This window comes from Carlito syrichta, unplaced genomic scaffold (assembly GCF_000164805.1).
Source record: "Carlito syrichta isolate Samal-C Ts95f unplaced genomic scaffold, Tarsius_syrichta-2.0.1 Scaffold166458, whole genome shotgun sequence".
Lineage (NCBI taxonomy): Eukaryota > Metazoa > Chordata > Mammalia > Primates > Tarsiidae > Carlito > Carlito syrichta.
Genome location: NW_007110554.1, coordinates 75,532 through 86,912, shown reverse-complemented (window position 1 = coordinate 86,912; position 11,381 = coordinate 75,532). Strand labels below are relative to the sequence as shown.

The following is an 11,381-nucleotide window of genomic DNA, read 5'->3' as shown; positions in this document are numbered from 1 at the left end:
TAATCATGAGAAAGGATGAAAAACAATGGATTTCGCTCAGAATGGACATGTCTTCATTGTCCTGAGGCCAGAGGCAGCAGGCCTCCTGTAGGGGAGCCTGGGGATGCCAGACCCCCAACTATCAGAAAGCAGAAAGCTCTGGGCGACCCAAGCCTGACTCCTTGGGAGGCGATACTCAGGGCATCCATGAGGACTCTCCAGTCACATGATAAGGAGGGGTCATGAGTTCACTGGGCAGCTGAGGGAAGGGTCTGCACAGAGTCCTTGACTCTGAGAGGGGACGAGATGTAGGGGGACAGAGAACTGGTGCCAGACTTTTGAAATTCTCAGGGTCAGTACTTGGAGGAAAAGAGATTATGCAAAGAACTCACAGAAGGGTGGGAGGGACAGAGGTAAAGGAAATAAGGAAACCAGAGATTCACATCTCTGAGGGGCCACGCCCATAATTGCATAAAATGCAAAACCAGGATGATGTTGGAGCCTAAGGTGGCTCCTTGGAACAACCTTCAGGGTCACCGTTCCTAGGATGAGCCTGGCTACCAGCTCACAACTTCCCGTCTCAGAGGGTCTGACAGAGATACCAGGACACAAACTTCCCTAAAGGGTCAAGAATGCATCTCCACGCTCCAATATTTTCAGCCAATCCCAGAATCAGATAAAACAGGTGTCAACTTGGGAAAACCCAGCATTCTATACCAAGAGGTGGAGGAGGTCAGACCTTGGATCCATCCCTGAAGAACAGACCCAAAGCTCACAGGGGATGGAGGTGGGAAGTGACCAAAGGCACCTGCTTCATCCACACTCCCAGGCAGAGCATCTCCTCTACTGGATCTGGGAAGCACCTCCCAGTTTCTGCCTGCTTCCTGGGTGAGTGGACAGGGGAGTCTTGGCTGCAAGAAGTCAGATCATGTCACTCAGTGCTGAGCAGGTCCAGGGGCGGCAGGTATCCCAGTTCTTGAGTTCACATGTAAGATCCAGAGGTTGGCTCTGGACCTGGATAAGGATGACTCAGAACTGCCCTGATTCAGTACCTCCTGGGGCTCTATGCTGACTGTTGGCCAAGGCAGTGTTCCCCTGACCTCAAACCAAAGCTACAGGCCATGAAAGTGGGGACTCTGAGGGTTGTGGGACCACATGGAAGGCTCTTCTTCCCAGGCTGGCAATGCCTCCCACTCTCAGATGACAGGAGTCTCTGCTGAGTTGGCACCTAAGGCCTCATAGGTCATGTTTTGGCTGCCTTCCCCATCTCCACCCCATGTGTGCAGATGGTTCCAGAGGAGAGGCGCTGTCTCCCCCTCAAGGCCATTTCCATCCTGTGCGAGGGTGTAGACTGGCCAGGGCCAGGGCACACCCTGATGAGGTGGACAGAAGACATGGTCGGTATGGGTTTTCCCCTACCACCTTTGTTCATGCCCTCCCCAAAGTGAGGACTCCTCAAAGTGGGGATTCCTTCTACCTGCTCACACCATCCCCAGTTATGTGGACTTTTTTAGAATTGGCTGAGAAACCCAAAGTCTTGAGTGGCTACCCAAGGCAGTGGGACACCAATGAGTACTTCTGGGTCTCCATTCTTCAGCAGAATACCCAAGTGTTGAGTAACGTCTCAGCACAATCCTGTGGAGGGGATGAGGGTGAAGGTGTGTTAAGTCTCCTCATAACAATGGAGCTCCCTCCCACCACCCTATGTCTCTCCCCATGACACAGCACCCCTCACACAGCACCCAACTCCACCCACCAGGCACCCAGTTTTGGCTTCACAGGGCCTTGGCTGGCCTCGGAGAATCCCAGGTCAGCAAGGCATCCAACAGGAAGGTGGGCATGTAGCTCATAGGGATGTAGAAAAGCTTGGCATCCCAGCCCGCAGAGTAGCGCGTGCGAGGGTGGCAGGCGGTCAGTGCGTGCTCTATGCAGTCTGTTGCCAAGGACAGATTCATACTGCATTTTGACAAAAATGCTTCTGATAGTTTCTTGATGTCTGCTCAGGATTAAAAAAAATATCCGTAATGTACTAACACACACCCTCCTTTCCCATTTGCAGCTCTTAAGTAGGAAGAAAGTTTCTACAGTTCCCAGCCCCCCCCCGCCCCGTGATATGCTCCAAGTCTCATACATCCACATTTCCTAGCAAGTGCTCCTCCATCCCAGAGGGAACAACTGTTCCACACTAAGCTACCTCTGTCCCTCTTCCTGGGATATCAGGACCGCACGAATGGAAGGTTTCTATCCACACCCAAAATCTAAGCCCATACAAATCAACTGTCTCTAAACTCAGCTGGCCATGAGTCCTCGGCTTTATCTTTATCTCCTCTCATAGGCTTTAGTTTCTCCTTCAAAATAATAGGGGATTTGGATGAGACAGTGGTTCCCATTCTAGCAAGCTTAGATTCTTTCTTTAGGTGATCAGTTGACCACACAGCACCTTGGAAATGGGGCTACCTGTCCTCACTTTGAATAGGGAGGCAGAGCCTGGAGGACAGGCAGCCTCTAATAGTGTCAGAGGAACGAATGGTGAACTTAGGCTTCCAGTTGAGAATTTGCTTCTCTGCCTACTGTTCACAGTTCACTCACAGGATGTCAGAAACTTCTCGCCATAGAGCTCCTTGATCTCTGGCCTGATCTGCTCCCATAACTTCTGGATGCCTGGTGAGTATGTCTCAGTGCAAGTCATCTTGGTCTTGAAATAACCAGGTTCGAGCACAGCCACCTTCACTCCAAAGTAGGAGAGATCCCTTCTGCAAGACAGGCAGAGAGCAGGACTTCTGAGTTTTGGGGAGGCAAAATGCAACAAAAAATGCCAAACAAACAAGCAAAAGCCCTCAAAACCCTCCCAAACCCAGCACAGGATGGTGATAGGATACTCTAGAAACCTTGGCGCACTGGGAAGTACAGCAGCTAGCAGGTAACATTGATGATGAGGGCGTTCCTGCTGTGTAAGGTTTCCATGTTTTCCATATTTGAGCTCACTAGCTCTAAATCCTATGTATTCTCCAGCGAGGTGTCTCTTCAGTGTCATCTCCTCCTATTCTTCACCTCCAATGAATCACCAGGATTCGCCTCCTCCACAGTCCTCAGTCCCTCCCTCCCTCTCCCCTGCCAAGAAATTCCCTGATCATCTCTCAGCTGGGCAATTGCAACTGTCCTCTGAGGAGCACCCTCTGCCCTAGTCTTAGCTGCCCACATTCATGGCCAAGATGCTTCCTGCAGTCAGTGGGTGTTGAATGCCCATGAGACCAAGTGACTGCCCTGAGTAAATCTCTTCCATGGGTTCCACTGACAATAGCATGAAGGGCCACACCTGTCTAGGGCCCATGAACCCTCTCTGAGCCCTCCTGTGCCCACCTGCCCAGCCTCTCTCTCCTCAGGCCTGGCCTGGTCCTTTACCCCAGGAGGACCCTGCAGCAAGGCAATCGGCTCATGCTCACGCTGGGTCTGGGCTGAAGCCATTCCCTCATCCAGGAGCCCTTCCCACCCTCCTCACCAGGCTGCCAAATGGAGTTCTTACTCCTCAGCTCACATCCATCTCCAGAACCCTGGAGTTTGGTGACTGTCATAACCACCATGGCTGACTCAGTCACACCCTTATAAGGGTTGGAAACAACAAATCTAAATCTCTTGTTCCTCTCTTCATTGCCAAAGTTTTAGGTCGGGCACAAAACCCTGATGTTGTACTAAGACACATTTCCGGAGCTCTCAGACAAGTGCCTGAAAATGTGTGCCATACTGAGTCAGATGCTCTTTCTACCTCCACAAAGGCTCCCCGAAACTGAATATCATGGTGGCTGTGGACATGGACCAGGGAGCAATGCTGTTTCAGTTCTGATCTTCTTGTTTCAGTTCCAACCTGCTTCAGACATTTTCTGCCTGCGTGCCTCCTTGGTAGGGTCAGAGGTCTGTTATATAAACTTTTAGGCCCTTCTCTCTACCAGAACATGGAGGAGTGATTCCCAACACATGGCTCTCAAAACCATAAAAAAGGTTGTTGACAGGGAGGAATCTCCAAGAAGGGGCCTCTAAGCATGTGATGAAACTGAATCCACAAAGGCTTTCCCAAAAGCTATGTGGGCTGGGGGCCTATAAGGATAGGACAACAGTGACCTTTTGGGTATTTCTTCCTTGCTCTAGATAACCATGAGACCAAGCAGCACATGGTTAGAATAGAAGCAGGAGTATTATCACAGTCCAATACCTGAGAGAATCTGAGAAGGCCTCTACACCGAACTTGGAGATGCAGTAGCCTCTGCTACAAGTTGATATCCGGCCTGTGATGCTAGAGACATTGACCACACGGCCCCTCGCCTTCCTCACTAAGGGCAGCAGGTTCAGAGTCACATCGATCAGCCCCAACAGGTTCACGTCCAGGATGGTCGCAAAGTCCTCTTTGGTCAGCCACTCAGTGGGGCCCGTGGGCAGACAGATGCCAGCATTATTCACCAGGTCCCAGAGTCCTGGATGGTGGGAAGATGAGAGAACAACACTGTGTTGTGCCCGTGCAGTGTGGACACATTAGGGTGCAAGCTCACCTTCAAGTTAAATGTTATTTATTGAGTCAACAAGAATGTGCTACATGGTATAAGGGAAAAGAGTAGGGGAGGGGAAATAAGGATGTGGTGGTTTTGGAGTGTCAAGGTTTGCACATTTTCCAGCTTGTGGGGGTTTGCGATGGTCCTTTTCATCTCTGCCCCCAGTGCCTGCATCTAGCAGGCAATACAAGTGCCTGGACAGAGTTTGAGAAGACATAGTGAGTGCCCAAGAAATATCTCTTGAGAGGAGAGAGATGGAGACAGGAAATGAGAGAAATGGAGTAAGAGACAGAAATCAAGGGAAAAAGAGAGAAGAGAAAGAAAAAAGGGGAAGACTGTTGGGCTCGATGGCTCAGCCTGTAATTTTGCGCTTTGGGAGGCTGAAGTGAGTGAATTGCCTGAGCCCTCAGGTTCAAGACTGCCTGGGCAACTTGGCGAGACCTCATCTCTACAATAAATCAAAAAAATTAGCCGGGCATGGTAGCGTAGTTCCAGTTACTTGGAAGGCTGAGGTGGAAGGATCGCTGGAGCCCAGCAGATCGAGGCTGTGGTGGCCGGGAGTGTGCCACTGCACTCTAGTTTGGGTGACAGAGTGAGACTCCAACTCAACTCAAAAAAACAAAACAAAAAAGAAAAAGGGGAAGACGAAAAATAAAAAATACAGATAATTGCTTTCTACACCTTAGTTGGAAAAGACACTCCTGAAATCTGAAGACTGGGGAAATTTAGAGAACAGGCCCTGTGTTGAACATCAGGGGACAAGCTGTGATATAATCTGCCTCAATTCCAAGACAACACCTGCTCAGGAATAAAAGCTCACCCAGTTTACCCAGAAATTTCAGAGCACGGAAGGAATATTCAAAAGGTCACTGCTGCTCTATTCTTGTAGCTCTCCAGCCCACATAGCTTTCAGGAAGACTCTATGGAAGATACAGAGGAAAACAGACAAAACACCAAGGACTTGGAGTAGTCAGGGTTACCAACCTAGAGACCTCAGGTCAACAGGGCAGCATTTTCAGTGTGTGAGAACTGGGGGAGGATGTGAGGGGAGACAGAGTTTGACCTTAGGAATACTGGTAAAAGAATAAGGTCTGCAATATCAGTCCTTCCTCTACTCAGAGAACTTCCCTGGCCTTAAAGAAATAGTATTCTTTGATCCGATTATTTTACTTTACTTGAATAACATTGCTAAGCATGTGAACAAACTTTATTACAGAATCGTTTCCAAGATGTCATTTATGTCAGGAAAAGTGGGAATCAAACTTTAGCATCCAACAGCATAGGTTGGCTGAAATCAATTATGATCTCTCAACATGCTGAAAGGTATAGACACCGAATATTACATTTAGGAAGACACTTGATGAAAATGTTGATGCCAGAATACACGATGTAGAGAGTAATTAGCTCTGGAGACTGGGATTAGACTGTTTTGCCTTTATCCTCTTCTATGTTTTCTACAATGACCTTTTTTTTTTCTGAGTCAATCTCACTCCATTGCCCTGGCTGGAATGCAGTAGCAAGCTCACAGCCACCCCAGCGTCGACCTGCTGGGCTCCAGCGATCCTTTCGCTTCAGTCTTCCAAGGAGCCAGAACTACAGGCACATGCTACCAAGCCAGGCTAATTTTTTGATTCATTGTAGAGACGAGGTTTCACCTTGTGGCCCAGGCTGGTCTCAAACCTGCAAGCTCAGGCAATCCTCTTACTTTGGCCTCCCAAAGTGCTGGAATTATAGGCTTGAGCCACCATGCCTGACCCAACATGTTTTATATGTATAATCAGAACAAAGAAATTAATGATCTCCCTTTTCACCAAAAGAACAGGCAGCATAATAGAACAGAAAGAGCAGGATTTATCACTTGGTATTTGATGGAAAGACCCTTCAGCTTTCCCAGCCCCAATGCCCTCCTGAGTCAAGTAAGGATAATCTGAAATCCCTCAAGAAGGACAGGTATGAAGGTACCAATAAGAAAATGTGGAGTTCTTGTTTCAACAGCACACATACTAAGACTGGAATGATACAGAGAAGATTAGCTCAGCCCCTGAGCAAGAATGACATGCAATTTCATGAAGGATTACATTAAAAAAGGTAAGAAAATCATGAGATCATGAGCCTGGATCCAGCCCGGCCCATTCCCCGTTACCCTGCCCTGTGCCAACCCTCAAGGTTCAGCTCAAGGACCTCCAGAAAGTGAGCCCTACACACAGACTGGGATCATCCCACCTTGGGGCTCAGCCAAAAATCACTAGGACTTCTGCTCCAGAAAATGCAAAGCTCAAGTCCTTGAAAATCAAAACATCTTGGGAATCTTCCTAGTTAGCAGACAACAGGTCTCCCCATCAGAGAGAGAGAGAGAGAAGAAACAAACACAAACAGGTCTCCCCATCACAGAGAGAGAGAGAAGAAACAGACACAAACAAGAACCGGGTGATACCTTTGTCCCCCACACGCTCCTTCACCCACTGGGCAGCTGCAGTGACGCTCTCTGTCTTGGTGACATCCAGGACAAATGTCTCCAGCCTGTCTGACGTCTGGTCCCTCAGCTACTCTGCTGACTTCTGTGTTCGACACGCAGCCAGCACCCGCAAGCCTCTCTCATCCAGCTGTCTGGCCAGCAGGTTCCCAATACCAGCACCGCAGCCGGTGATGAACACGTACTTGGTCTGGGAGGTGGCTCACCACCTGCCTCTCCCGGTACCAGTGCACAAGGTAGAACAGGCCCATGAGGGCCACCAGGTAGAGCCACATGGCTTTGCAGAGGACAGTGTCTGAAGGTGACAGTGTGCTCGAGTTCTAGCACTCTCCATTGTGTAGTTTTCAGATGTCTTCCTGAAATCAATCACTTTTGAATTTTTATTTCAGTGATTTTGTGACCAAATCCTAAGAGGGTTGGTCAGACACGCTATTGATTTTCCCAGCCCTACCCCTCCCAGCCACTCAACCCAGACTTCCTGCTGACTCCACCCTACCCTGTCACATGGGAGCACCCCTCTAATCCAGATCTTATACTTCAGAACTTTCTTTGGTTTTTTGTCCTTCCCTCAGGAAATTTTGCTTTTGTAATGTTCCAAACGATTGTCAGTGTAAATTGCGCAATATTATTACATATTGTTCAATGGTCTAAAATTACCTGAAGTTCACATAACTCTGCTTTTTTTGAGGGAGGTGAACTAAGGAGACTGGGAGGTACCTCCCAACTCCAATTTATTCTTAGCCTGGGAATCGACATGACTTGCTGAAAATGCTTTCTCTGTTGAGTCCATCCTTAGACCATCTCAAAATTGTGAAGACAGAGAGCCAGGGTCTCAGGAAGCACTGGGTAATTCGAGGGAATACATACAATAGATGCTCAATGAAGGCTGGCAGAAAATGTCATCGGAGGGGTAGAGGAATGGGATGGGTAGGGATGGCAGGACAGAGGAGTGCAAAGTGGCTGAGAGAGGGGAGGGGCGCTGGGGCCACAGGGAGGCTGCTAGGAAGAAGAGGAAGCCTTGATGTCCACCTGGGATTTGGGACCTTGCCCATGCCTTATCAAGCTTCTTTTGTTTGCCCATCTTTGTGTCTAATCCTGTGACTCCAGACTACTTGATAAATCCCGGGAAAGGAAACCGTTGCCCCATTCTTCCGTGGTAGGAGGGGCTGAGTGACGGAGGGCAGGGATAATCCCACCTCTGCCTTCAAACTCTTCCTCAGTCTGTTCCTGTCACACCCTGACCTCCATGAAGGCGCCTGCTTCCTTTTCTTTGGAGCCACACCTCATGCTTTCCTGATTCTCTTATGCACTTTTGAACTTACATTTTTGAGGCAAAGATCATTCAGATAAATTCATGGTGTCAAGATAAAGCGAAGACTAGTCCTGGGCTCTTCAAACCTCCAAAGAAGTGCACTCCATGTCCTCCCTTCTTTGGAAGTCTCTACTTCTAGTTGAGCCTCCATTATTAGAGAAAAAGGGTTTTGCCCCAGCGTGGCTGTCCCTCCCCTGGCCTGAAGAAAGAGGCAGCAGGGTCCTCCTACAAGGGAGGCTCGTGGTGTGACCGGGTGACTGGAGAATGTCAAGGACTGAGGACGCACCAGCCTCCCCAGAAGTCTGTGCCTAAGAGTATTTTCCCTCATCCCCCGGGACCAGGCACCCACCGATGATAAGCTGAGTGAGGAACTCAAGTAGGTGACTGTAAGGGGAAGGGCCATGCAACAGCTGCCACTGGGGTTAACTGGGTGAGCAGTGGCACGGGAGGCAAAGACTCAAAATGATGCCAGAGTCTGTGAGCATCAAGATCCTGGCACAGAGTCCCAGCCTCACTTCAGACACCCCTAAACTGCTGAGTTCATTCTGTCTACTGTCACTTACTCCAGACACAGAACAAGTGATGATTATAAAAATGAGTTGGTCCAGAAGGACAAACTGGCAGGGAGCAATATGACAGCATGACCTTCTGCAAGAAGTCTGTAACCTGCCTTTTCAGGTACCAGCTCACAAGGTAGTACAGGCCCACAAGGGCCTCCAGGTAGAACCACACAGCTTTGCAGGAGATAGACACACACAGGCTGGGGTGAAACAAGAGTCTGGCCACTGTTCAGACAGGAGGACTTAAGAACACAGAGGGTTGCAATAGGCAGGTACGTTTCTTCCTGTATCCACTCGTGTAGTTTATAATAGATGCCATTGGCTTTCCAAAGGATGCCTTGACATGAGGGCACATCTCCCATCACCATTTCCTGGTCTCCCAGTCTTCACTGATGCCCTTAGTCCAGCTCCAATCCCTACCACACACACATGGGAGCCTTCCAGTCTTAAATCCCACTGTTAGAACTGTCTTACTTATGCCTTTCCTGCTCAGAATCCATACTCTGATCTTGATAAGACACTTTTTTTGTGAGTTAGGGTGTCACTCTGTTGCCAGGGCTGGAGTGCAGTGGCTCAAGTGATCTTTTTGCTTCAGCCTCTCGGGCAGCTGGGACTCTAGGCACGTGCCACCACACCCAGCTAAGTTTTTGATTTTTATGTAGAGTTGAGGTCTCCCTGTGTTGCCCAGGCTGGTCTCAAACTCCTGAACTCAAGTGGTCCGCCTGCCTCAGCCTCCCAAAGTGGAGTGGGCCATTGCACCTGGCTCCAAATCATCTAATTAAGATGATGCACTTTGAATCAAGACACAGGTGGGTTCAAAATTCACCTCTGCTACAAACTTAAAGTGACCTTGGGCAGGTGACCTAGCCCTGTCTGCCTGGGGTTTCTCAGAATCACTCTTTGGAAAACTAGATCACTACCAGTCTCTCTAGGATTAGAAGGAGAAGGCAAAAGCATGGACAGGAATAGGTCCTCACCTGTTAGGTAGTTTCCTGGACAGGATCCCAAATGAAGAGTCGAACCTCAGAGGCCAAAAAGAGGAAAGAAGGTAATGATGGCTGGGGACCTGCAGGAAGGAAAACTCCAGAGCTGCTGTGAGGGAAGAATGGCTTAACTAACAGAAAGCAAGTACAACAGTGTTCACCCTCTCACCTCCTGAAGATGTTCTTTCCCCAGCCCATTGCCCTCTAGCCTCCTTTGCCTGGTCACACACCTAAAATCTGCTCAGCGATCAGTCTTTTTCAAACCATGAATCCTCTGGCCACGCACAGAGATATTTCCCAATTTACACACCTGCTGTTTAACTCTTGTTCATCCCGAGAGTCATAGGGCATTTTGCTGGAGAGGCAGGTGATTCCCAATCCAGAGTCTGGAGCAATCCCAGAAAGTCCAAGAGAGGCAGTGAGGCAGTCAGAGGGAGGAGCAATCAATCTGGTTGGCACTCCCTCACCTGAAGCCATGAGCAGAACGTGAAATTTTAGAGGTGTCTCCGGCGTGGAGGCGACCCCATTTCACCAAGTCTATCCACAGAGACTCTTGCACATGATGTCCCAACGGTGACAACTCGGCACTCAGGGGGAGGGAGAACTTTGCCAGGATCCAGGGTTGTACCTTTGAGCTATTGTGCTCTCTGGAGGACGTGCGCCCCCTGGTGGCGTCCTGGGGCAATCCGCCGGGATCGTAGCCCAGGAATCCTCCCTCCTCAGCCACCTGGGGGGACCACTGTCCCCAGCGACACGGCGACCCCAAGCATTACCCCATCTCCATCCATCATGGAGCTTACGGACAGAAGTAGGTGTAAGAGAGGAATAGCAGAGGTGGAAAAGACAGGAGGTGGGGTTCATCGTGCAAGCTGCTTCCAGCCCCACAGGCGTGCAGCCCCTACTAAGCCTGGAGTGGGGTTCCAGAAAGAACGAACCACCCACACCCTGCAGGCGCCGTAGATCAGAATTTGTAGGGGAGGAGACTTGAGGCTGGGATTCAATGACCTTTTGCTCCTCAGGCTGACCAGGCTAGCTAAGAGAAGGCGTGAATGCAGCTTCTGTGGCTCCCGTGGGCTCTGTGGGATTGGGCTCCAGGACCTGCACAGGCCTACGGGTCTGGACCAAGCTCCCTCACTGAGGAAAGGAACCTGGAAGTGGGGCAAAAGGGGACTTTGCCAAGGGGCAGGGAGTGACTGGTTTACATCAGACATTTTATGGCCACCATTGTTCTGTGGTGGCAACGCTGGTTGCCTTGACTTACAGCCCATGATGAGGAGGACAGGTCCAGCCTCCCGGCATCTCCATACTGCAAGGGGGCCCAGCATGGAGGACCAGGGTTTTGTACCCTTGCAGCTGTCTTGGGGAAAGACTCCAAGACATGAGACAAACCTCATGAATGCTTACCCCGGTGAGCTATAAATAGAATCGGCAATTTGTTATGTTTTTCTCTCTCTCTGTCTCTCTCTTTGTGTGTATATAGAGAGAATATGATGAAAAGTCAGGAGACTTCGATTGCATATGGAACTCTTGCTT

At 49.6% G+C, this 11,381-nt stretch overlaps 1 protein-coding gene across 1 annotated transcript; it reads right to left on the bottom strand.

Moving 5' to 3' along the window:
* Positions 1-1,754: 1,754 nt before the first annotated feature.
* LOC103252534 (retinol dehydrogenase 16-like) lies at positions 1,755-7,268 on the bottom strand. The gene is given in 5 exon segments (XM_008051133.1): positions 1,755-1,975; positions 2,569-2,732; positions 4,187-4,445; positions 6,955-7,180; positions 7,182-7,268. Coding segments are annotated over 5 exon segments (957 nt in total).
* Between the last annotated feature and the right edge of the window lie 4,113 nt (positions 7,269-11,381).